The 26473-nt window shown below is 45.9% G+C and overlaps 4 protein-coding genes across 6 annotated transcripts; 2 read left to right on the forward strand and 2 right to left on the reverse strand.

Moving 5' to 3' along the window:
* The first annotated feature begins 717 nt into the window (after nt 1-717).
* Nucleotides 718-5849, forward strand: LOC105568764 (SH3 domain-binding protein 5 homolog). Its single transcript, XM_012024673.1, has 7 exons — nt 718-985; nt 2014-2076; nt 2150-2287; nt 3173-3334; nt 3529-3826; nt 3899-4062; nt 4138-5849. Exons 1-7 carry the CDS (start codon nt 938-940, stop codon nt 5311-5313), a joined length of 2049 nt encoding a protein of 682 aa, XP_011880063.1. The 5' UTR covers nt 718-937; the 3' UTR covers nt 5314-5849.
* A 1133-nt stretch (nt 5850-6982) lies between these two features.
* Nucleotides 6983-9574, forward strand: LOC105568915. Its single transcript, XM_012024991.1, has 5 exons — nt 6983-7063; nt 7482-7824; nt 8178-8742; nt 8972-9200; nt 9280-9574. Exons 1-5 carry the CDS (start codon nt 6983-6985, stop codon nt 9466-9468), a joined length of 1407 nt encoding a protein of 468 aa, XP_011880381.1. The 3' UTR covers nt 9469-9574.
* Nucleotides 9575-9616: 42 nt separating this feature from the next.
* LOC105568765 lies at nt 9617-13981 on the reverse strand. Of its 3 annotated transcripts, none has more exons than XM_012024674.1 (9): nt 13955-13981; nt 13620-13905; nt 13386-13549; nt 13184-13282; nt 12442-12989; nt 11626-11858; nt 11033-11395; nt 10254-10587; nt 9617-10138 (listed from the first exon to the last, which is right to left on the reverse strand). In XM_012024674.1, the coding sequence occupies exons 5-9, from the start codon at nt 12488-12490 to the stop codon at nt 9861-9863; spliced, it is 1257 nt and encodes a 418-aa protein (XP_011880064.1). In that variant the 5' UTR covers nt 12491-12989; nt 13184-13282; nt 13386-13549; nt 13620-13905; nt 13955-13981; the 3' UTR covers nt 9617-9860. The 3 variants fall into 3 exon arrangements, with proteins under 3 accessions (XP_011880064.1, XP_011880066.1, XP_011880065.1); XM_012024676.1 differs by having other exon boundaries at nt 10320-10587; nt 13955-13979; XM_012024675.1 differs by lacking the exons at nt 13184-13282; nt 13386-13549; nt 13620-13905; nt 13955-13981 and having other exon boundaries at nt 12442-13083.
* Nucleotides 13982-19563: 5582 nt separating this feature from the next.
* LOC105568767 (ski oncogene) lies at nt 19564-26130 on the reverse strand. The gene is made up of 3 exons (XM_012024677.1): nt 24449-26130; nt 24093-24316; nt 19564-22232 (listed from the first exon to the last, which is right to left on the reverse strand). Exons 1-3 carry the CDS (start codon nt 25613-25615, stop codon nt 21302-21304), a joined length of 2322 nt encoding a protein of 773 aa, XP_011880067.1. The 5' UTR covers nt 25616-26130; the 3' UTR covers nt 19564-21301.
* Between the last annotated feature and the right edge of the window lie 343 nt (nt 26131-26473).

A 26473-nucleotide genomic window follows, 5' to 3' on the forward strand; every position in this document is an offset into this window, starting at 1 on the left:
GGAGTCGGGTCGAGTCAGAAAATCGAAAACGCTATAATTGATTCTTTGTCTCTTCTGAAATAATAAGATGGAAACTGGCCCTCGATAAGTTAAGTCAATATATCCACGTTGCTAATCTCTTCATTCTCGGGGCTAGAGAAGAGGTTGAAAAGCGAGTTGGACCGAGAGCGAAGTTAATCCGCGTTGACCAGAGACGGGCACGCGACGGCTCAATCGGGGCTCGAGGTCGAAGTCACCCCAACGTTTTCCGAATCAACGCGTTCCCCACTGACGCCCCGAGCCTGGCGGCGCACGTAATGTTCCCCTGGTAATGCTCCGCCGATGCCCGGAGAGCGCGATCGATTCCCCTTCCGAACCGGACTCCCCGAATCAACCTCCGCGCGTACCTCGCCGTCCGCTGGATCCCCCGTCGCAGTTGGACGCCCGGCACGCGCGTCTCCATCGGAAACGCCCGGGACGGTCCAATCGTCGGGGGGGCGGCGGGTGATCGCGAGGTGCGCGATTCCGCGATGATGTGACCCGACGGCGCGGGTGGTGTAGATCAGATCGGGATGCGTCAGCGGTTCGCGATCCCGCCGATCCCCGCGCTCTCCGCCGACTCCGCCAGCGCGCGCTGCGCGATCGGACGTCGATTCGCTCTCGTACGCTCCCTCCACGTCCGCGCGCCCAGAGGCTCCCGTCGTGGCGGTGAGTGCGTCATGCGCTCGTAACGCGAGTCTCTCTCGGACGCGCACGTACGCGGTGCCGCGAGGGTGGTGTCGCGGCATGTAAACACCCGCGTCGCTCGAGGAAGACCCGCGTCAGTGGCGAGGAGAGAGCACGGGGGAGAGGGAGGAGTCCGAGGGCCGGGATTCTTCGCGCGGCTCGGCGAGGATGAGTTGACACGTCGCCCCACGACGTCGCGCCAGCGTTAAATGCCGCCCGCGCCAGCCGCAGGATGGACGTCGCGGAGGACGCCGAGGCCGCGCTGGACCCGCGCATCCAGGTGAGGCCCCCGCGTCGCGCGCCGTCCACGCCCGTGCGCCTTTTAGGTTAGGTCCCATCGCCGCGGTCGCGGTGCCTAACGCCGCCTGGTACATTGTCCCACTTTGCTTTCACTTTTCCATCCTTCCTGCGCGCGGATGGACGTGGCCGAGAGACGCGGCGAGGCGCGCTCGCTCGCAGCGGCTCCGTCGCGCCCCCCCCTCCCCCCGCCTCCCGCCTCCCGCCGGGGTCGTTGTTTCACTAGGGGGTGGAGGGGGTGGAGGATTCGGCCAGGACAGCTTAATCTCGAAATGCGCTTCCTCCCTGGCTTCATTTTTCCTGCGGTATATCTGAAAAACGGAAATAAATGCCAGTATAAATAAGTAAAGGTATTTAGTTATAAACGATTTAGTTTATTCTGTAAAAATGCTCTCCAATGTAATAAAATTTGCATCTTTACGAGCTACGTAGCACCGTAGAGCAAGAGAAAAAGGGCGAGAGGGAAAAAAGTGCTAAGGAGCTACAAGATTCGTAGAGCAAAATTTTTTTTACAGAATACAGCGTTTAATTTAGGCGGTAGCTTTCTTTTTGTGTACCTGTTTACCAGACTCTTTTCATATACGGAGGAAAAATAAATGACAGTAATTAAGTGGAAAACTTGAATTAGTTCCAAAGCCACCGGGCATACCGGGTGCAATTTAAATTCCGAGTGGATGTGAAGAATCGGGGAAAGAGTTCTCTGAGACGCGTTCCTCCTTGGCTTTGCTCGTGCTGTTATGTCTGAAGGTAGAAATGAATGATGTGAACGTAAATAAGTAAAAGTATTGTTCTCTGTAATGAAAGAATTTAATTTCCATGCGTAGCACGGAGCAGTCTTTCTTTTCGTACACTCGAACAGCATACAATGGCGTACAATATGATTTAGATTTCAAGTGAAAAAATTCACATGAGTTTGTACCCGAGATATCATCTCATATTGCGTTTTAAATTATGTAAACTGCACATGCGAGGCATAAGATAACGGTCTTATAGGGAACATTTGTCTTCCAGATCGAGTTGGAGAACCTGAACAATGCAGCAGATAATATTAACAAGCTGGAGACCGAGCTGGATGTAAGAAACATTTTGTTTATGATATAAATATGTATGTACCTGCAGTATTGATTTGATCTCAATTGATCTTCAGGAAGCCCACACTGCTTTCGGGCAGCTCCTCTCGGATACGACGAGGAGGCTGAAAGAAATTACCGATAAACTGGGCACCAGCTGCATTGAGAAGGCAAGATGTTATTACGAAGCGCTGGAGATGGCTCATCAAGCTCAGGTAGAGACTTCAATCAAATCAGATTTTATTGTTCAAGTGGAAACGAGAGCGCCAAATCACACTTGGGTCCGGGCGAGCTGTGGGTCGCCTAATAATTTGCATATCTAGTATGCGAATCGAGGGGGAAACCGCTGATCAAAATCTTGTACTCCAATGCCCACTAATGTGTGCATGAATGTGTTAAAACGTTTAACACAAAAATTTTAACCGGCATTTTTTTCAACAAGAAAACACAAATTTTCCAACTGTGTAGTTATCGAAAACATGTAACTGAGTTAAGTTACAGTTACAGATGGAGAGAAAGTAACGAAGTTAGAGTTATCTAAAAAAAAAGGTAACTGTAACTTCGTTACAAGTAAGTTACTTCCCAGCCCTGAAAATAATAGTATAAAAATGTGTATACTGAGTTGCGTGGAATTTTAGTGGACTCGGCAAATGTTTTCCACCGTTTCAAATGCTCTCAAAGAGAATTGCTATTGAACGCGTAGCGAGATTACCGCACGCTGCGCGTTCTACTCTGATGCCTGCTTTAATAGCGACATGAATGAGCGTATCCTGCTATGCCCGATTGAAATTCCACTCATGCTAATTTAACGTGGGTCGCGCTTCTAATTAAAGTTTTGTTAATTCAGCACATACCAAAAGCTGTCGCTTATTTGCGTTATAATTTATTTTAATTTGTTATTATAACAACTCGTTAATGAATTTTGATACATGTATAATGGCAAAGTTTTACCGCTACCTTGTTGTTTGAACATAACGTTTCATGTTTAAGATAACTCGTCATTGTTAACACCAGTTGTTTTGCATTAAGCGATTTAAATTACAATTAACTGAACTGTTATGTAAGTGAGGCAATGAGACATTTCCTCTTGCAATTTACAGGTGCAGTGTCAACAGCAGGCGCAGCTGTTTCAAAGAGCCAGCGAAATTCACAATGCAGCGAAGGAAACGGTCGCTGTGGCCGAGGCGCGATTCATGTCTCATCAGCATGAGTGGAATTTTGACCAGGCATGGCAGGACATGCTCAATCATGCTACTATTAAAGTAAGTATAAGAGTTAGAAAACGCACACCGCGGCAATCATGTAATTTTCTTTCAAAGTATTGCACCTATCGGAAATGTGCTGACATTACATTTTATTTAGTCCGTTCCACCATTAATTAATTCACCAATGATCGATTTCTGTAACGACGTAAGATAAAAACGACAAGCCAAATAAGATGAGACTTTTTGTGGAGGTCATGGACGCGGACAATCAAAAGGCGGAGTGCGGCCGAGAACATCACAGACGGGCGATGCTGTTCCACGACGCCGAGAAAAGGCTGTTGCAACTGGAGGAGAAGCATCGAAATGCAATAATGAAAGCGAGACCGTACTTCGAGGTGAAGACCCAGTGCGATCAGATGCTGGCGACGCAGAAGGAGAGAGTGGAGTACCTGCAGCAAGCTGTTAAGGAAGCCAAACGTAATTATGCAACGAGCCTGCGGACGTTGGAAGAAATTAGCAATCAGATACACCAGCGACGAAGAGATTACGGTAGGGTGAAATATATTTTAGAAACGCGTGTCAAGTTGTTTCTCCTATTTTCTATAAATATAACATTTTCAGATATCGTGGCTAATGGACCGCGAGAACCTGGCGTCGGCGCCGAACTCATTGGTTCAGACACGCGTCAGAAGTATAAGAGCGAGTTCAACGATCCTGATAGCCATAAAATATCTCCCATTAGATATAACGAAAACGGGAACAACGAAAAGCTACACGGTATCGAGGTGAGTGAAACGTACAATCTTGATCTTGTAAAGTATTGAAATTATTGGTTTCTATTATCTGCTTGAAATTTACAGAAGCTTTGCTCGACGAAGAACGACGCGGAACATCTTGACAAGAGGTCCGTCGATGGCAGCGAGAGCAAGTTCACGCAATGGGAGCTCGAGTTGCAAGCCAGTATGGAAAAATTAAATCGCCTGTCGATCGAGAATTCGTTGCACGTCGAGGAGCGCGACGCGCCAAGTTCTTCCGACCCGCGGGACACGATTGAAACCGGCACCGTGAACGGGACGCGCTACGATCCTTTGTCCGCCGAATTGTCAAAGACGCGTAGCTCCAATCAATTTTCAAGCTCGACTGAAAATCCTGGGACTTTCGAAAGGGGCGGATTTAGCGACGGATCGCGCTTGCTAAAATCGTGCACGACAATTGATTCGACGACGGCGTTACGCGGCGCGTCGACGCTCGCTCTGAAGAGCAATACTTCAAAATCGCTGAACAGTAGTCCAGTGAATAGAGCCGCGTCTAATTTCGAGAATGGGATCGCCGAGAGAGCGAGGAGCGCAGATATATCGAAATACGTGCCAAACAGAATCTCCCGATTCAATATTAAGGATAGAAGAACGCAGAGCAGCTGGGATATTAATGCCCCTAACAATGTTGACGTTGTAAGAGAGGGACCGGAAAGAGATCGATCATGTAGTGATACAAACGATACTTTAGCCAATAAGAGCCATGTACAACTTATGAATTTACATAGCGCGCAAGTTTCTAATATCGAGTTCCTGCCTGCGAAATCTAGTTCATCGGGACACCATGTCGTAGCGGCTCCCGGCGTCAGCCAACGCTCGAAGAGCTTGCGGGGCGATGCCGCGTTATCGCAATCACGAGCTAGCTCAAATATTCTGCAAAAGAGTGCGTCATGCAGTGCCAATTCCAGTCCGGTGAAACGAAAAAATCTATTGTCGTCCGCCAGATTCTTGAATGCTGGGAGCACGGACCAGCTGGAGAAGGGTTCTATTTCGAAAAAGTTTGCGAGTAAAACCGCCAGTATTAAAGAGCTACCGTTACTATCGTTCTTCGGACAAACGTCCGTGTTATCGGGGCTCAGAGGCAAGAGTAGCAGCATGATTAACTTGGATAATTCTCATCTGGGTAATATACAGGCGATCAGCGCGGAGAGATTGGCGAACGTGAGGCACAAGTTGGTCAACGATTGTCCGGACACGAAGACGGTCGACGTTAAGAAATAAGTACAAGATTTATGATAAAATAGATCACTTGCGACAAGTGATTTCTTTCGCGTTTAACACGTAGAGAATCGTTAATGTCGTTTGCAAGAAGCTCGGGGGAAATGTACAGGGATGAAACGTAGCGATGTTCTGCATAATTCTAACAACATTCTGAAACAACCTCGCGCTCTTCGAAGAGTTACGGAAGACATTTCTGTAGCTTCGCTACAGATTGTGCAGCTGCTAGTTATCGAATGTATGCTGCAACGTTAATTAACGATGTGTATTATATAAATCGTAACGGACTTTAGTTAGGTAGAATACTTTACTTGTATTAAAACTAAACGTAATTACGGCATTGCGATCAAAGAATGTGATCATTGAGGTATCAAGCACGGTTTAATTAAATATAAATCTACGCGCTCAGTCTCGATCAAGTATATACCTGCTGTTGAAAAAAACCGACCAGGCGAAGTACGCATAGTATCTATCGTTTACTATTTTCTAATCTTTTAATATGTGCTTTTTTAATAAAACACGTGTTTCTTAACAAGCCATTCGCATGGGTGTGTCTTATTCACGCGACCGATTACTCCGTGTTTCATGTAAAAAGAAAGAATAACTACATTTGCGAGATACGCTGCTTTTCTACGAGCAAAACGTCCAGTCTTCGACGACGATTATCGACCTGCTTTTAATTCATACGTTTAAGAGATAGCTGTATTATAGATAACAAATATCTACATATCTGACATGGTCCGCGCAAACAGATAGATATCGAGGCAGAACGCATCGATTGTACAGCGAGCGCGAAAGCTAAAGGTCAATGGCTCTACATCGCGTATCGTTTCGCCCGTGTAAAAAACAGACTTCTATATAAGTTAAGGTTGAACGATTTTTAAGACCCGCGGGAGAAAAGCGCGATGAATCGGGCATCGAATTTTCTTACAGCGATATTGCGCTGATATCGTTGCGGCTTGTTTCTTCTTTGTTCCGAGAAACGTCAAGATGGCCTTATACATCTGATCTAAATACCGTGGCGTATCGAGCATTTTCTGGCTCTGACGAGTGTAAATTCTCTTCAACTAAATTACCGCGAATTCAGAACGCCTGACAATTGGAGTTCAATCGGTCGTCAAATAACTCATCGCGTCACGAGTTTCGCTTCGGAAATCCAAAAGTCCGTCGCCGATATCTTACCCGTGTAATATCGTAATAATCCGTTTTAAATTCCGCAGCAATAATTGCTAAGGAGGGAAAATCAGCTCTTTGGATCTGGGTAAGCTTATCGACAAGCAACAAAACATGGTAGCAAATTGGTCAATTTGGGGCCGTTAGCCGTTATCTGAAAATGAAGTAACGAGTATAGATAATTAAACTATATTTTAAATTTGTATCAACTGGACAGTTTAACTTTAATTGGGAGTTTAGTTATGAAGATACTTGAAAATGACGAAGTCGCCAAGAGAAATGCGATGATCATATCTACATTATTAAAAATATAAAATAATCAAAAGTTTTATGAAAGGGGGAAAAGTGATAAAGATATGTTTTGCTTGATAGACACAAGTCGAGTTTCAGACACCGGAAACTGCAATTTTACTTATCACGTGGACAGACACTCGTGGCGAAGATCGGCCGATCGCAGAGACACGAAAGGTTATCAGAATTGTGATAAGAGCTGTCGAAGATGCTTCGCGAAGAAACGGACGAGAGGGTTGATTATAGAGCCGCCAAAGCCGACGGCCGCGTGATAAATAATCATCGCAAGGCATGTGATATCTGTACGCACGAGACTGCGGACAACAAAAACGCAAATCGCAATCGGTTATCACAAAATTTACTCGATAAGGAAGATTGTAGATCCTCGACTTTAACACAACTTTTGAAAATACGTTCCAACATATTTTTCAATCGATTGTAATCACGAACGCGGTTCCCTCGACAGGAGTAAATTCTGTAAAGTTACAGAGAGACTAATCTATTTTTTGCGAAAGCTAATTATTACAAACGTTATTTACCAATACAAACTGTACATACAATTATTTTGGTAAATTTGCTTGTAATAATACTCCGAGCAAACAGAAACACTGTTTTCTCGGATGTTACATCGATTATTAAATTAACGCTAGACTCGTTATTTGGATGAAAAAGAAATGGTAAGATTTGACTTATCTATCGCGTTGTAGGGATTAAATTATCTTCATCTTGTTCGAAAGTATTCGGACAACGAAAACAGAGTGCAGAAAAGGAAGGAAATCTCTTGCGAGGCTACGGAGGACGAGGCGGAAGATGAAGAACAGGGAATCGACGAAGATCGGAGCGAGGAGGAGGACACAAAAGTTCAGAAAGTAGATACAAACCAAGAAAACGAAGTAGAAGCGAACGTAAACGAGCAGGAAACTGCGCAGATTGGGCAGTGCGCGATTTGTCACATTAACATCGACGACGCGAATCTCGGTGGAAGGGTCGCCGACTCCGAGGGCTATTTGCTGTGTCAACGTTGCGTACGAAACTTTTCATTCCGAGCAGGTCGATAAAATATTCATTTTAACTATCATTATAGAGATTGTAGAAACCTAAAAACGCAAAAGTTGTAAGATTTTCAGGAAATTTTCTATTCAACAAACTCGACGTGTACACAATAGTCTCTTTAAAATTATACCTTTAACCGAATAGCCTTGCAGCTGGTACTTATTTCTTCCCGCGTTGCAAAGCAGAATCAACGTTGTAATAAAATAAGAAAGTCTTAAAACATTTATAAATATAATAAATCAAGTGACGATAATTAATCGGCGAAAGCCGCTGAACACGTGCTGATTAGTCGTCGTCGTTAGGTTTTCGAAATCAAGTACTGCCTGAAAAGAAAGACATATATTCCTTAGATATGGACCCTCAGCCTAGAAGATCGCATGCGAGTTTCTTCCAGGGCAGAGGCAACGATCGCGGCGATCGCGTACGTACGAGAACGGGCAACCCGCGTCGCGATCAGTGGGCTTGCAACTTTAATAGGGCTGCGCCCATCGAGATGACGAACGAGTTGGTGGATTACGAGTCGGACGCCGTTTCGTACGTCGCCGATCGCGATCGAGGCAATCCGCGGCGAGTGGAGCAAGCGGAAAGCCGCGGGAGGCAGTGCCTACAGCAACACAGCTATTGCAATCTGATGACGACGACGGGAAATAGCGCGTCGGATCGATACGCCTCCGAGATTAAGGTCAAAAGTTCCTCAGCCGATTGCTCCCGCAGACCCATACACTGCCCGCTCCTGGACTGCTCGGTGAACGTCGCCTTCTCGGCGCTCACCAATCACTTCCTCTTCGATCATCCCGAGGTGCCTCTCCTCTGTGTTGAGCCCGGCGCCGAGAGAACGCTTATCATCAGCTACGGAGCGCTGCCCTGCAACTCCAGTCGATGTCTAGCTCTCTTACTGGTGTCCGGAAAGCTCTCGTTAGTACACTGTCGTCGTATAAATAGTACACAGAGGTGGTGCATTCAATATACATATTTCCTAAAACAAATGGTCTTTTTAAATAAAACATGTCGAACAGATCTGACTTGCGATCGATTTAAAATTGAGAGAAATTTCTTAGACAAGCCGCACAATATTCGTAATTAATGTTGATTATAAACAGCGCCTAAGTCAATCACTAATCGTAGAACTTTCTACAACAATAAGAGATTCCTCAACGAGACTGTTCGGTAGCAACCTCAATATAAACCCCAAGTATCGGAATCGATTGCCCCTGCCGGTGTTGGCAGCGCGTTTGCACAGTAGTCGTAATTACGCGTGTTCCGAGGAAGTGCACGCCGGCGGAGAGGGTCAATGCGAGAAGGACATGATCATCGCCTGGGTGGCGGGATTGGACGTCGGCGATACAGCTGACAAACTTCGATGTAGTATCCAGGTACACGCCGGATCGATTCGCGTGTGACGAAGGCGAATATCAGCGATCAATAATGACATTTGAACCGTTTGACCGACAGGCCGTCGACAGCATCGAAAACGGGGGATTTCGATCGCTTACGTACACGGGCCCTGTGACTTCTCTGCGAGTCGCTCAATGTCCACGTGATGTCTTCTTGGCCGGCGACTGTATAGTTCTCCACGAAGGATTGATCAGTCACATCACTTCCGGCTGTACCAGTCTTAATGTAAATGTCATTGTACACTAAACTTGTTCCGTCAACACGTATATATCTTTGTCTAAGTGACTGTCTTGAAAGTGTAAGCTAATCTAATATAAATTACAAGGAACATATAGGAACAATGGATACAGTGAACGAAAGGTCTGAAGGAATTGCGTCTCGTATCGCGCGCAATCTCTCGTTTATTTCTTAAAGACATTCCTGCATTTTTCGCCTAAGCTAAATTTACCTCCCATTTCGCATCATCCGACTACCAATCTGATGGGACGTAGATATTTATATAATAAAATATTAATTTCCTCGCTCTTTACATATATATATACTTGATGGCATACGATAGATAAAAGGACGGTACAATGGACGGTATTGCAAACTTACTTAAAGTGGTAAAGGTTTCTTTCCTTTTCTAACAGTCCGGATCATAGGCTAGTCATAGCGGGGGGCCGCGCGTACGCTTTAGGAATGAAACCGTACTTGCGAGTCTTGGGCGCGTAAGCCCAGAGCCAGCCTTCCACCGTTTGATTTCCCAGATCCGCGTATATCCAATCGGCCCGCTTCACCGACAGATCATCCGGCGCCTGCGCCTTGTAATCGTAAAGGACCACTAATTCCGTGCCGGTCGTCTCGTCCCGGAAATCTCGCACTCCTTTCTGCTGCAATGACTCGTTTCCCGTTATATTGTTCCCCGTGCCTTTGCCTGCAAGATGAACACTGTTAATACAAGTCGATATTGAAGATGTATAACAATTGTAGCCCTACTAGAGACAGAAGCTACAGACTTTACTGATGTCTTTGATCATTGATATACATACATAAGTATCCTAGCAAATTTTCCCGAGATTCGTGTAGACAATTTGGTGATTCGATAAAGAGCCAACCTGGACTGTGAGCCTCTGCGGACGCTGTATTTGTAGTGGCAGTGGTGACCGTCGTGGTGGCCGTCGCGTAAGAATGAAGTACGTGGCCAGGATAGACGAAACCGGACGGCACGAAACCCTCGTTGCCGTCACAATGCCGGAGCACCCAGAACCAATCTGGATCGTCGCGGTTCAGCACGGTCACGAATTCGCCTCGCTCGACGCTGACATCGTTCTCGTCCCGCGCCACGAACGTGTAAAGAACGATGTACCTTCCGGCTGAGGGATCCTGCGGGACAACAGAATTTCTTGCTGACGGGTCTTTCGTCAAATAACGAGCGCCGTAATAAATGCGCGATCACTTGGTTCATTCAAAGAAATTAAAAATTGTTGTCGGATTAATTCAATTGATTTGAGAATTCGAATTTACGTCTTTAACGCTCGGAGGTATAGAGGAAAGTCTTCTCTTATGAGATGGCAGGTTTCTAACACCCAAATTCAATCGCAAATCTTCTTTCGCAACGATTACACAATCTAACAGTGAATTTCCCACCAAGCAGATTTCACTGCAAGGGCATCGAGTATATGTGCGTAAATTCATGGTGGAATCAACAGATGCCTATTAATTTAATGGAAACCCCCGCTATATCATATTAGGAGCCTATCTCATAATTGGGGGAAGGTGGACTATTAAATTAAAAGTTAGATATCTTTATGGCAATCGGCCGGACAACCTTGAAGAAGGGATGCACGTCCGGCTGGGACGAAATGGTCTGTATGGAGTTCTGGGACTGCGTCATGTTAGAGCGATTGACGTCCGCGGTGGTGATGTTATTTCGCGCGTAGCTCTCGCAATCCGAGGCCGATCCGGTGTCGGTCTGTTGCGTCTCCTGCAGGCGGCCCGTGCTGAGAAGATCGCAGTCGTTCTCGCTGGACCGCGGCAGCTTCTTCTTCACATTGTTCAGACTGGCCAGCGTTAATTCCGCCAGCTGTGACGTGTACGGTGCGCAATACGAGTGCGGCACGAAGCCTTCCATACGCGTGTCGGCCGCTATTACGTACACCCAATCGTTTTCTCTGTAAAGCACGTTCACTACCTGAAATGTAAAGATTCCGATATCGGTATAATCTTATTTTCCTAACGAATGTTGTTCTTTTTTATCGCGTGCGATTGTATAATTTTTTTACGCGGGCGAAAGGTGAGATAAAAAAAGAATTGCGCGTATTACATATGGAAATTGCTACGCGAGTGATACAAACAGCATGCAGCTTATACGTGATTGAACAAAGAACCGCCGAAGAACAATTTCGCGAGTCAGTCGCTGACCTGGCCCCTTTTGACTTGAAGTTCATCGTCCACGCAGGGGGTAAAGTCATGAACAATGACCATTTTACTGTCCGGAGAGAGTCCATTCTCCTTTTCAATGCCGACCCTCACGAGAGTCTCAATGCTCGCGCTTCCAGTTATCCGACCAGGGGGTAATGGCACTCTGGTACCCAAGCCAAGTCCTGAGCCTCCCGTGCCGCAGTCTTTCTCCAAGTTGAAGTTGTGTGTTCCGGCTATTGGAAATTAATAAGTTACCATAAGTGCGAGCGAATTTACACAGAACTCTCGAGCGAATAAAATTCGTCTATCAACTTGTCTAATAATTTTATAAAATTTCTACGTACGAACATATCTTTTAAGTATGTAGAAAATTTTTAATAATACAATTTCCGCGAGAGATATACATCCTTAAGATTACGAGAGTCATTTCTGACGTATGCTTGCGAGATGCAGGGATAAAAATTACTTTAACCGCGGTAAAAACGACCAGGCGCATCTCGGCAAATCGACAGTAACAGCGATCGACTTTAGAACGTAACGTTTCCACGAGCAGGTGATCTCGCATTTCCCGACGGGGCGAAAAATCGAAAGTCGCGCGTAATCGGCGCGTGAACTCTGTTCCGGCTCGCTTCGCGGAGACTACGGGGCGGCCGAAGCTGCATAACCGGTCCCGAGCAACAGGTGATCGGGCCGAATGTGACAACTGGCCCTCGCGACCGAACTGCCATGCCCTCGGTGTCCTCCCTTCTCTCCCTCCGCGTCCCGTTTCCTCGTTCTCTCGCTCTCTTTCTTACGGCTCGCGTGCCGTTTACTTACGTTTCTTCTTCTTTCCGCGACGTATGCGTACGGGGCACAGGAAGGCCATTCTGCGGCTCGTTCGCGGACCACGCTCCGGAATCTCTTACATCTCCAGCGCGGCGACCACCCGCCTCCTGCGGAATGCGCGCGTCCGATCTCTCGCCGCGGCTATATATATGTATGCGTGTGCGTATGTATGTGTGTTACACCGAGGAGATTCGCGCGGAAGGACGCGGTGCCGAGGAGAGAGAATGCCTCGGATTGAAACCGAAATCTGGCCGCCGCGCGACCACGATGGAACCGAGGCGCACCTCCCGCAACGGCGATTGGACGCGTTCTCCGCGTTCCCTCCCGTCGACCGTCGGGTTCTCACGGGTCCTCGGGGCCCAGGACACGGCGATTGCGAATTAATCCTGGACACGGCAGGTAGAGAGCGCTACGGGATGACGATATGAGATCCCGTGGCCGGTTCCCGTTAAATTTTCACGACTCCGCTCCGACGAGATCGGACACTCTGCTCTCTGAGAAGACTCGCATTCAACTCGGGCTTCAAGGTGTCGCGGACACTAAAAATATAATACGTTAGCGTAGAGACCATGTGTATGTAGGAATAATTCATATATAAATGGTACAAATAAACACCAAGTTGCAGTAACAACTCGAAGAATCCGAAAGGAATTCTTTCTGACCTGCCGATTTATGAAATTGATTCTTTCTCCGTCCCGTTTATCTAAAGAATTGAAAAACAATTCGTCCTTACGTCACCAATCTGAACTCTTCGATTTCGACGAGACAGGAATCCTCTTTGCATTCAGAATTTTTCTCTTCCACAAGACGTCCTTCTTTAGAATCCTTTCAACTACCGAGAGAAATTTCTTTTGAGTTTCTTTTTAACAGATTAATTCAACTAATTCAACAAGGAATTTTAAAAAGTGAATTCTCTTTGAGTTCACAATGATTACCTTTGCCTTTCGAGAAGAAAATCATGTCGTACGAAGAATTTTATCCTTCAAAAGTGGTGGTCTTTCAGTTTGTCCACTACTATTCTTTACCTTTCGCTTTAGCTCCAATTTTTATAGACGTCTCTTCGTAGGAAAAACAGACACCGCCAAGTTCAGCAAGCAAGCTGTCAACAGTTAGAAAGATTTGATTAAAAAGTTTACTGTGCATTCAATCGAGCTTGTCAGCTTACGAACCAGCCACGAGCTTGCAAACGAGAATATCTATCGAACGCGCACAGATTTCTGCTGTTAATCCGTTAATGACATGGTGCCGCTCAGTTTTCGCTGTCAATTCGCCGTCACATTTCAATCTCCATCAACCACACGCCGCGCAACTTCTGCATCAATTCCACGAGCTTTCTGCCGTAAAAATGTATTGTAGACGTTGCACGGTCTATTTTCGACCGACTCGGCTGCTTCTGGTTCGAGTTTCCCTCGGAGAGTCAAGAAAAGTTCGTAGGCATGCAAGAATAAAAGATACCTATTGCAATTATGTCATTTCATCTTTAATTATATTTAAAAATATATACCTGTATTTACGCGAATTCGTCCCATCTCTCTCTTTCTCCCGTTCCGCAAGAAGGAGGTTAGGCGAGAGAGATTGAAGCACGTGTCTCTCAGGTTTCGAAAAATCGGAGTTATCAGGGTAACAGGATGGGCGAGGAGGTTACGAGAGGTGGCAGAAATGAAATTCGATTCAAATTTCGCGCCCCGCCGGCGTCACGTCCGGCAACCTGAGAACCTCAAAGCACCTCGCACCTCTTCCGAATTATCATCCCCTAGAGGGCGCGACATTTAAATTGGATTTCATTCCTGCCACCTCTCATAACCTCCTCGCCCATCCTGTTACCCTGATAAGCTTGACGATTTTTAGACGGCACCGAGAGCCACGTATCTCAATTCTTGTTTAACCTCTCTCTTAATTGGCACAGGCAAAGGGGCAAGTTACATAAATACAGACGTTATGGTATAAATTGGAAATAAAATAATTACTTACAACGATGAAAAATATAAGAAATAAATTGCTCTGGTTAAACATTCATCTCTCAGTATTTAAATCTAAATGTAAGCAACATTTGAAGCCTTTCTCTAAATATAACTGAAACTTAAAACAGACAACGCGTAATAAAAAGAAGAAAAGAGTGTAATAAACAGAAAGCGATAATTACCCAAGTATCCTCTTCCGATTAAACTTGTCGTTCAATGAAAGCGTTTGCCAACTAATTAAATAATAAAGTAGCAGGAGAAATTTGAGTGTCGTTTTCGTCCAACTGAAATGAAATTGCGGAAAATTGCGGCTGACGGCGCTGCGCTGGGCAAAGTACACGCAGGATCTTGCTCGAAACTTGCTTTTATTGTATTCAATTAATATAAACGACGGTGGTATATTCGTTCTTGTCTATATAACAGCTCTTCTGACTTATGCTTAACAATTGCGGGTATTACTTGGTTTTTCTCGTCTCTTCTCTTTCTGGAAAATATTCGTATATACATGTACAGTTATATCGTAATTGTGCCGAATATTTAGTCATTAGATTTGCGGATCGACTACTTTAGGTACCATTAACGTTAACTCCGGTTAATATGAGACCGTAGAAATGCTTTTCTATATATACTACTCGTATGCTTCAGGCGTACAGAAATCGCGAGACTTTTAACGAAGGATCGTTTGCACGTGTATTCCGTGTGTGTGTCTGTGTGTGTGTGTGTGTACAATATGTATGGCTGTGAAATAGGTACAAAATCGATTCGGTACAAAATCATCCCTATTTTTTTTTTTTAAATAATACAGCGCAACTACATATCCACGGCGAAGACGAAACTTCGAGAACGAGCGGGCCGAGCTCTTATAAAATGGAGTTTCACTGTATTATCCGGGTAAATTTATCCGCGGCGGAGATACGATCGCGGTGGATAAGATCTCGTGTAAGCCGCGTAGGAGAGCCGGGGCGCTCATCGTCGCTAATTTATTATGCCCCCGCGATTCTCGCGACCGCGGGGGCGTAAAACATTTAAAGAGGAGCGATCGATCGGTTTCTCTTCGTTTCTTCTTCTTCTTCTCTCGCCCTCCCGTGGGTGGGGATTTATAAAATTCGAGAGAACAGGAGGTCAGACTTTGTACTTTCGTATTGCACTTTGTTGTGTGTAGTTCAATGACACGTTGGAGTTCTTAAGAATTATAAATCCTAGCGCAGTCGCGAGTTGTCCTTTTATCCTAATGCGCGACAGAGTTCTTTTCAGATCGATGCAATAAATAAGAGCATATATATTTTTTTTTTCATAATATATGTCATATATTATAAATATAATATAATATATGTATATATTTTCTTAACTTTTATATATGTATAAAAGTTGAGAAGATAAACTATGCTGCGTACAAAAAAAATCTCATTAGACTTCCTTCCTCACCCTTGAGCTCGCGCGACGCGTTCTCGATGCGTTATTAAATAATTACCGCGATTTCCACCGATAAATTAAATAACAATGTCAGACAATAGCGTCTCGTACTCGAAACGATAAAAAAATTGCCTAGACGTCGTAAAAAGGTACCTAGGTAACGTTAAAAATTTAGAATGTCTACAAAGTGTCTAGACAACGCCTCCAAAATTTAGGACGTTTCCTAAAGAACATCTAAAAGGTATCTAAAAGGCGCTGAAAACTTTTAAAACGCCCGAAGAGACGGCTAAACGATATCTAAAAAATTTAGAACATCTAAAGGATGTTTAAAGGGCGTCTTAAAAAGTCCAGACGCCCGGAAAATGTTTGAACAATGTCTCAAAGATGCAGGACATTCGGAGAATATCTAGTGCGCGCTGAGTGCGCACTAAGGTTTGTTCACAGTCAATTCTGATATTTACGACTCGTCTTAAATACCTCTTGAAATACCTCTTGAAATATTTCGTAGCCAATAAAATGATCTGTATAGCGTCCATGTGGATGCTAGTGCGATCATTTTTTTGATTAAATATTCGTTAAACGTAGTGAAACAAAAAAAATGGACTATAAACAAGTCTTGGTGTGCGCCCAGTGTGCACTAGCGCAAGCAATCGAATTCGCTATAAGTGACATTTCGAAAAGAATCTCGCACGCTCGAGGGGACGTTCTCGCAAGCGTCTCCCGGACACTCGTCAGGCCCGAGATGGTTGTAGCCACCGCGACGCAGATACGGGATTGCTCTACGAGCGGAACGCAGAGTGCAGAGATTTCGGGTCGTCGCGTTACAGATGATATCGCCGATTATAGGTCACTATTTGAATTTCCGCTAATTGTAAGTGGCGCGGAGCAAAGTCCCTCGCCTTAGCGCGGCTACGCAAACGATAAATCGCATCGGCCCGTTTATTTTGTTATCGCACAAGCGCTCATACACGCCTTATCGTCTATTCGAATAGCTTATTTTCCTCCTCGGCGCGCGCGTATGCGCGTATGCGTGTGTCGCACACGCCTGTATCGAACGGGCGCGCGATCTCGCCTTCACGATTCTCTTGTTTTCGCCAATAAGTCAAAAATAGAACGACGCGGTGCGTGTATGTACGTCGGGTACACGCGTATTCGACGATAATGATATCGCCGATAACGCGCGCGCGTCATCGGCGCCGAGATTGTCGGACGAAAATCCGCGCGATTTCGGTCGAATGTGCCGCGGGAGAAACGACATTTTTTCTTTCTAATCACACTATCGAGCGAGATAGACACGAAGTGGTACGCACACACGCACGCACGCACACGTGGTAGGTCGTATCAGCTAGCGCTTACAATCCGTGTTTTCGAAAGTCAGACTAAATATATGATAACAACAGAGATGATGTTAGCGAAGCGCACGAGATAAAAATCACTTCCGACGTCTGCTCCCGGGAGCTTCAACGGTCTTCGGCAACGGCTCGACACACAGAGCGATAATTATATTATACAAGCATGCATCTTGAATATCGCAGCGCATAACGCTCCAATTAATTAATTATAGCCTCGCGATCCTAGAATCCTTCTCTTCTCCTAGACCCGGGCATCGTACGCACTCCCTGACTTCTTCTTGCAATTGTCACAGCATATTTCTTCGTCACGAAAATGATTATACATACGTCCCCGCGAAAGTGAAATACATCTTTTTAAGTCATGGCAGTTTACACGATTCGCCGAAACCGAGAAATTCGTCTCTCCCTACTTCCCCCCCTCCCCCCTTTTCTATACGCAGACTTGAAGCGTATTCGAAACCGAGCTGTATCATATTTAGGTATTTACGAATTTATCCATTACTCTTTACGTCCTAGGTAAACTCTACGATAAACTGAGTGTGTGTATGCATGTACGTGTATGAAAAACATAGAGACTATTACATTCTTTTATACTTTAGGTGGGATGCCTTATCTTAACTGTAACATTACACACACAATGTAACGTATCTTATGTATATTGACCGAATGTTACATAGGGCATATATTTATATATGTATATATAATGAATGTATTTTCTATTCTACATCGTCAGCTCTATATTAACAGATTGCTTTGAAAATCTAACATTTACTCCATCGAAATCACACCAGAGTATCCGCGATTAGCCCATTTCTTTCTCTCGTTCTCTCTTTCCCGCATCGAAAGCGCCAATCTCTCTCGCCTGTCTCTCGTCAAATTTTTCCCTCTTTTCGTTTGCCCGATGCAAAAGTCACTGGCACTGCAGTAGTTATATTTAAAAAAAAAAGAAACAAGAGAAAAGAGATAAAGAGACAAATGTATACGTACGATAAGAGATCTTCGTCGAAGCAGTCTCGGCATATGTATATACGCGTGTATACTTTCGATACACAATCGTGTATTTAATAATCATCATCATGTTTTGCTACACAATGGAAATATAATGCAAGTGTGTACGGTTTACGTTGTCGTGACTATCATATCGCTGACCGCGGGGACGTGTACGCACGGACGCGCGAGCGTCCATTATACAATCCCCCGTGTCAGTTTCTCGTATCCTGCACTTGGGCACACGCAAATATATCTCGAAAACAATTTCAGTCGGTTTAAAAGACAAGATTACCCCTTTCAAGTGGACACGGGCCGAGCGAACGGGCAGCGAAAACGTGAGAATTTACCGTCTCCTCGGCACCACCTTTTGACGTTCTTCTTCTTCACTTCAATCGGCTCGGAAACGCGAGAGCAACGTTAACAAACTGTTCCGTTTGCAACACCTTTGAAATTTCAACAGAGAGAGTTTACCCTCGCAGCTCGTTCGCTCGCTCGTGTACGCCCACTTTTACAAATACACTCGAGTGATAGATCTAATTTAAATCGAAGATTGTTGTATCGTATCACTGGGAATTCCGTCATGTATACTTGGTAAAAATATTCAGACGACAAAAATGAAGAGCGTAACGTAATATAGCAAAGAGAAAAAGAAGTAATGAGGGACAAAAGGCAAACATTTCTATCACACATTTCTCGATTGTATATATAATAAATGACAACAGAATCCGTAAGAAAACTACCCTCTTGCGTAAATATATATATATATCCATATATATATATATCGTTTATATGGATTTCTTTTCCGTATCTACATCCTCTTTTACACGTGCATATACTATCTTGCTTGCTCGTTCATGCTTCAATATATACTTCAATTTATACTTCGTACGAATATATTAAAAAAATCTATTTCTCCCTTTATATTGTGGCGTATAATATAATTCGATACACGGACATTCTCGTATATATATATGGAGTATTCTCATGCAGGAAAAATAATCTGTGCTTTCTTTCTTTCTGCATCGTCAGTCCCAGCGATCAATTTCGAATCTCTGTACAGAAATTTAAAAAAAACGAACAAAAAGTGTCCACATACAGACAAATTATGTCCAGTACAATTTAACACTCGGTCTCTGCTAAAAACTCGAGAGATACATAGAAATCGCGGTCAGAGCTGATAATGTTTTCCTCTCTCCTCCTTAAAATGTTTCTCTCTTTAGGTAATATTTCGATGTTGACAAAATTGGCAACGTTATCCGAGCACGGCCACAATTTCTGTATCTCTCGCTTTCCCTCTCTCTCTCTCTCTCTCTCTCTCTCTCTCTCTCTCTCGCTCTCGCTCTCGCTCACACAGTAGGACCATTTCATATATATATATATTAAATACAACTAAAATGATATGTATCAACAATAATATATGTACAAAATAAATATATTTATTTATATATATATTAAAAATGTGGGTTCCCCAGCTGCGAATCTTCGTAAAAATATCATATATTAATAACAAAACATTGTAGTCAACAGAAATTATATACAGTACGTGTCCACACGTACGATTCGATCAATAAAATTCCCGTTACGCTTTTAGCCGCGATTCCGAAAAAAAAGCATATACACTTTTAAGAAAATATTTAGAACATTTTTGAAAAAAAGGAAAAAAAACAACATGACTATACGATCATCCGCGATCCGTTATATAAGCGATCTATTATGTAAAAATCACTTTTTTTCTCTTATGCCACCAATAAATTAAACGATTCGACAAACACGTAAACGATTGGAAATTCAAGCGCAATCAAATACGTTACTACCAACGATTCGAGTTTATGGTCCTACTGCACGTACCAAATAAATAATTTTCGAAAACGCAAATTCCCCCCCCCCTCACTTTCTTATTGACGTGATTAGGCTTGGACCGAGCTTTTTCGTCGAATAAAAAAGCAGATCCTATTTTTACGCGTTAATCACAAGAGTTTAGTAGCGATTCTGTCTTGGAACGTGTATATAACGTTCTGGGCATTACAATGTAGTACGAGCTGCTGGAACACACCCAGGTTTTTATGCTTACAGCATACCTAGAATAACAGTATAGCACCTAGGTTTTTTGTACTTTAACATTATTTCGTCATGATACTGTAATTAGTTATAAACGTACACCTATGATGCCACAATGTATTTACATTATGCGATCATGACTACCGAGATGTAAATGGGAAGCAATCTAAATTCATTCGCACTAGAAATCTCTCACACGCGCACGCACATTCTTTCTCGTCCTCTCTTGTTACTCGCATACTCGAGGATCAGAATTATATAGTAAAAATCTCGCTTTACACCCCGTATATATTTAATATATACGAAATGCCTCATTATACAATACCCTCTTAAGTGTTAATCGTTTTCATTGGCGCGGTATAATCCATTAAATCTACTCCCCCCCTCTCCTGTTTCAATATAGTACAATATCTACATTCGATTTTAATAAAAAAATCGACCGATACAAGTATACGTGACGTGGCTGTCCAACTCGTGGCATCGGTTTGCCACATCTCCCACCGGGAGTATCACTCTTTCGAAATCCGCTAACATCGTCCATGGCTGGGAGACGAAGTGTTAACGGAGCAACATGTTTGTTTTCGCGGCATCGCAGACTCGACCAAAGCCGAAAGTTCGTTTCGAAAATGGACGTGTACTGTTTTTGTTTTGTTTTTCGTTATCCACGGAACACTAAAATGTAAACAGGAAGAGGACGTATCGCGCGCAGCTATCGACAGGCGTGGAAGGCAAGCTGTTTTCGCTGATAGCGGTTGGTCGGTTTGAATTTCACGAGTATGAGGCGCGAGGACTCCACCAGCCCGATGTTTTGAGTTGGACAGCACGTGTTTCTCTTACCTAATACAAACTCCGAATTATCTGCGATAACGTTTAAAGGCTTGTCGCATATCACATAAACCTAGACAGTTTATCGTTTAGTTTAGAATCGTAAATATATATGTATTTATATATAATATATATGTATCTAAAGTACTAAAGTCAGTACGTAGCTTATTCGGCCAACGGATGAGCGTCGTCACGGTAATCGCTGAGCAGTTGTGGGTGTATGCGTGTTAAATAACTTGCGCGTTATCCTAATCACTGATCCGACTCGTTATTAGTCGGCACGTTGGCGGGCTCAGACTCTTTATTGTTCGACGGTAAACTCGCAGCGTCGGCCTCCTCGTTGCCGCCCTCGGTGCTGTCGGCCGCGCTGGAACGCGGCGCCGTCGGCGTCGTCCCTGTCTCGTCCTCCTTGTCCTGACTCGCGTCGTCGGCGACGTCGACTACGTCGGCGACGGTAGACTGCTGTTGTTCCTGCTGCTGCTGCTGCTGCAATTTATGCATGTTCAGTTCACTGCGCAGCTTGGAGATTTCACGGACATACGACCGCCGCAGCTGTGCGTTCACCAGCGCCACGCGATGCGCCAGATTTATCACATCCTGCGGCACGTTCAGTTCCTTTAGCCGCTTCTTGAGATCCGCCTCCGCCGCGGCGCCGTCCGTCTCGGAATCGCTCTCCGACGGTGACGAAGTGCCGACCTCGGAGGAGGCCGCCAGCTGCGTAGGTTCCACGCTTACGGTGGACGATGTAACCGCCGCGCTGCTCTCCTCCTCCTCGCCCTCCTTCTCCTTCCTGTCCTTCCTGTCCTTCCTGTCCTGAGGCAGCGCCGCCTCCTTCTGATTTTCGTCCGACATGTAGTACAGAGGATAAGAACCGATGGCCGACGCTTGACTCGATGTTTTCTCAATTTTAACACTGGCGGCCGATAACAACTCCTGTTTGTCGCACGTGGGACTCAACGAGCGGTGACTGTGACGGCGGTGTTCGTGATGATGTCGTCGTTGCTGATGAACAGACGAGGACGGCGGTATCTGACTTATCTGCGCGGGTGCCGGTATAGGCGCCAATGCCACGTTAGGTTGGAAATGTGGTTCGAAACGTTCGCAGTCCGAAAGCGGAATGACTCGCTCGGGATGTTGCAGTACGGGTGGACCTCGACTGAGATACGCAGGCACCAACGAAGAACTGTTGACAAAACACGACATTCGCGTTAATCTCTATGTCTCGTTAGAGCAGTTAGAGCAGGACTGTTTGAATGTTTAGTGGTGGAATCGTCGTTTTTCGACACCAGATCTGACATTCGAAATGTTTCTAATTGTAAAACACCCTTGAAAAATAAACTTTCACGTAAGACCTCTATCTAAAACTAAACAATATATGAGAAACCGCCAATGTGAGTCACAAGGCAAGATGTAGGTAGCCCAACTTGCAAATCTTAAATCTTTCTGAAAATCGTGAATCTATATACTGTTTCTTACATTAGTTCTACGCGCCGATTTCTTTTTTCGGACATAACGTTCACGTATTCGATTCAATTATTATTAGAACAATACGGCTCTAACGAATAAAATGTCAAAGAATAAAAGAGCTGAAAGCCTTGGCGCGGTGTTAGTGTCAAATTAATAAAAGTTTCGTATATTTAAAACAAGTGACCCTCTTCAGCTATACAATAATTAAATTTAGTAAACAATCAGATTGATGATATGAAACATTTGGATGACCTGAAGTTACTTATTATTCTATGTACCGCGGAACGATCCGACGAGTACAACAACGCTAGGAACGCTAATGTATTTGAAAATTCTTTAGAATAATATGGTCAGATATATAATATCTCGCCTTCATCTCCTATGTCAAAGTACATGTTGGCAGTCCGACACTTTCTCTGGTATCGAAGAGCCATAGTCATGTCTGAAGAAGAAGAGAAGGCGGAATCTAATGACTACGATGTGACTTGTGTCTTGGTCTTTATTATACTGGTATAATCAGTATAATAAATATCACTTGTCGTGACCGAAACGTACGAAACCTACATTATATAACAGTTTTGCTACGAAATTTTATAATATATAACATTTCTCCTTATATTGCATTAATTTCGTTCACCTAAGATCATGTGACGGCTCACATTGCCCATATTACCTTCTACTAATTGATTATATATATTTTTATTGGAGCCTTATTCATATATTATTATTTTAATTTTTATTGCGAAAAATATTACCCCAGCCAGGATTCGAACCTGGGACCTCCCTCAATCCATGACAGGCGTCTTAGCCAGCTCGACAACTGGGGCAAATTCACGATTTTCAGAAAGATTTAAGATTTACAAGTTGGGCTACCTACATCTTGCCTTGTGACACACATTGGCGGTTTCTCATATATTGTTTCTTACCGAGCTATAAAGATTTAAGAATTTGGCGTGTGCGAGAAAAACTGGACGAAACAATGTGAAAAGAGAGAATTAGAATTAATGCGATACGTCGAAAATCATTCCGAAAATCGTCACAGTTGTTTACATAGTCGCGCTAGCCGATCCGCTCGTGACACTTGTACTTTGGATTTTGCTGCACGTATGTGCAACTCTGAGGATAACGCGAGTGTGTGTGTGTGTCCGTGCGTGTACGTGTAGAGTGAGACACAAAGTTTTACACCCGCTTAGGCAAGGCATCCCTGAGATAATCTGGAGCAAAAGATGTTAATACACAAATCGGATCGTAGTACGATCCGATTCATAATTAAAGAGTCAAACTAATTTGAAAATTGGGGAGGAAAACAGTTGCTTTCAGAACTTTAATAGGACACTACAATACAAACGCTTTTGAGATCGCCAGTCTTTTAAGCAAGCGGCATTTTGGAAGCGATAATTTCTTCAATTCCTCAATTGTGTGTTGCACAAGAAAGAAATGGAACGCGAGTTCGCAAGGGAGGTTTGCAGGGAATAGAAACGGGAATAAAACTCGGCGAATCACCTCGCGCGCGCGCTTCTAAAGCGAGAGTCGAAAAATTGGTGAAATGCTCGGTACGCAGCAACGCCATGCTTACTTGTCCCTGTGCTTGCAATTGCCCGTAGCATTCCAAGGTTGAAAAGCCGCGCCTCTGGCAGCGAGCTCGAAGACCGCCCATTGCATCTGCAGGTACGATTCATGGCCGATTTGGGATACGGGATGGTACATTGCCAATCCGTTGCCGTTGTAGATTCCAGCGCACTCGTCCTTCCCTAGGTCCTTCTTTGTGCGTTTGGCCAATCTCTCGTGCTCGTGCCGCAGCTGAAATGAATATCTGGATCAATAACACTTTCCAGATACATTGAGCGACGTTAATTTCATGTATCACTTTAAAGCGCGCATTTGCAAGTTAATATCTTATTGCCACATAGAAAATGTATCAAGCGACGATACCTCCAGCTTCCGCTTCGAGTTTAGCACGAGATGCCTCTCCTTGAGCTCCCGAAAGAGGATGAGCGACTTGTTGTAGTGCTGCTGGTCGCGGGAGAGCAACAGATACGACCGCCAGTTGGCGGAATCGAAGCCCCAGTGACAGGTGCGGTTCTCCAGGGATCTGTGAGCGTGGCGCACGAAGCGCTGGGGGGAAAACTGATAGCCGCACTCCAGACACTCGATGCACACCGACTCGTCCGTCTCGAACAGCTTCGCATCGAAGATGCCCTTGCACTTGCCGAAACACTCGTGGTACACCTTGAACTTGACAATCGTCTCCTCCTGCTCCTCGCTCTTGCACGCCTTCTTGTCGAGGCAGTCCGGCGCCGGGCCGATCTGGGAGGGGTCGCAGGACTCTGTCCGCAGGAGCAACGCGCTCACGAGCCTCTCGGCGTCGGTCTGAGTGATGAGGCCGCAGGACGGCGCGTTGCGCGGCAGGATCCCGGAGTGCTTGAGCTCCTCGAGCTGATCCCCGGTGCAGCGCGAGCAGTAGATCTGCAGCTCGTCGCACACCTGGTTGATCTGCTGCAGGGAGAACTCCTGCAGCACCGTGTTGAGTATCTGCGGCAGGCAGAGCCTCCTCTCGCCGCCCACCACGAAGCACGAGATCCTCTCGCCCTCGAGAATCGTCTCGCACCTCTCGGAGCAGCTCTGGTCCGGCGCCGTGAGTATCGGTATCTGAAACTCGAGCTCGCGCTTCTCGCACGCGGCCTTGGGGCGATCCGCCGTCGCCGCCGCCGCTGCAGCCGCCGCCGCCGCCGTCGCCACCACGGGACGATCCTCGTCAGAGTCGTCGAGCGAGCGCGGCGCCTTCGGGACAGGTGTCAGCGTGCGCGCCGACGTTGTCGTCTCGCGTATCTCCTTCTCGACCACGTCCTTCGGCGGCTGCGACTCCACGGGCGACTCCAGGCCACAGCCGCCCGCCGGACGGCCGACGGCGGGCGGCGAGAAGCACGAGGTCGCCGACTGTTGCTCGTGCAGCAGGGCCTTACAGTCCATGCCCAGCAGGGCCGAGCTGGGACCCTGCAGGCTCTTGATGGCCGACAGCTGATAGGTCTTGAGGACGGTCTTCAACTGCGGACTGTACGACTGGCCAGCGGCGGTGTTGCCGGGCAGTAGCGTTTCCATTGTGCGCGCGTGTCCCCCGCCCGGAGGTGGAGGATCGGCGCGACGGAGGAACGGAGCAATGATCACGGCCGCTCTTAACGTACGCGCTTAGCCGCACGCCGACGGATCACCGCGCATTCGCTTTATATATACGCGCGCGCCTACACGTACAGCTCGCGTGTACACAGTATAATCCGCGTTACACTTTGACCATCCGCGAAAAACTTATTTACGTCGCGGACGACGGGGCAGCGGGACTGGCGGGCACTAGCGCGACAGCTCGGCTTCCTCGCGACTCCACTTCCATGTTACTCGGGCCCAGCGCGTCGCCGCCGTCGTCGTCGTAGTAGTCGTAGCAGTGCAGTCTCCACCGCATTCCTCGCGCTCGCTCGCGGATCGACGTGCCGTGCCGCGGGACAGACACGGGTCCATCCTCTCCATGGCGAACGGGGTTTTCTAACCCGCGCGCTACGAGGCCCTCCTCACTCTCTCCCCCTCTCTTTCTCTCTCAAGCTGTCTCTCCTTTTCTCGCACGTACGCACGCACGCACGCGCGCGCGCTCTCTCTCTCTCTCTCTCTCTCTCCGTCTCGCTCCGCTCTCGTCCGGCACGAGAGGCCGAGTTACACGCGTATAACCCGTTCGCGCGTCCTTCCTTCCTCCCTATGCTCGCCCCTCCCGCCGCTGCATTACGCGTCGCCGACGAAGACAACGATGCGACGCCGCCACTTGCACGCACAACATGATAAGGCCGCGCGCGCTCCCGCCGTCCGTCCGTCTCTCTCGTCCGCTTTGTCCGCGCGAGCCTCTCTCTCGCCTCCTCCCCCGCGCGCGCGCGCGCGCGCTTTCGCGGGGCAGAAAAGCGCGTTACGCCGGAGATC

This window comes from Vollenhovia emeryi, unplaced genomic scaffold, assembly GCF_000949405.1.
Source record: "Vollenhovia emeryi isolate VEMERY1.0 unplaced genomic scaffold, V.emery_V1.0 DF939127.1, whole genome shotgun sequence".
Lineage (NCBI taxonomy): Eukaryota > Metazoa > Arthropoda > Insecta > Hymenoptera > Formicidae > Vollenhovia > Vollenhovia emeryi.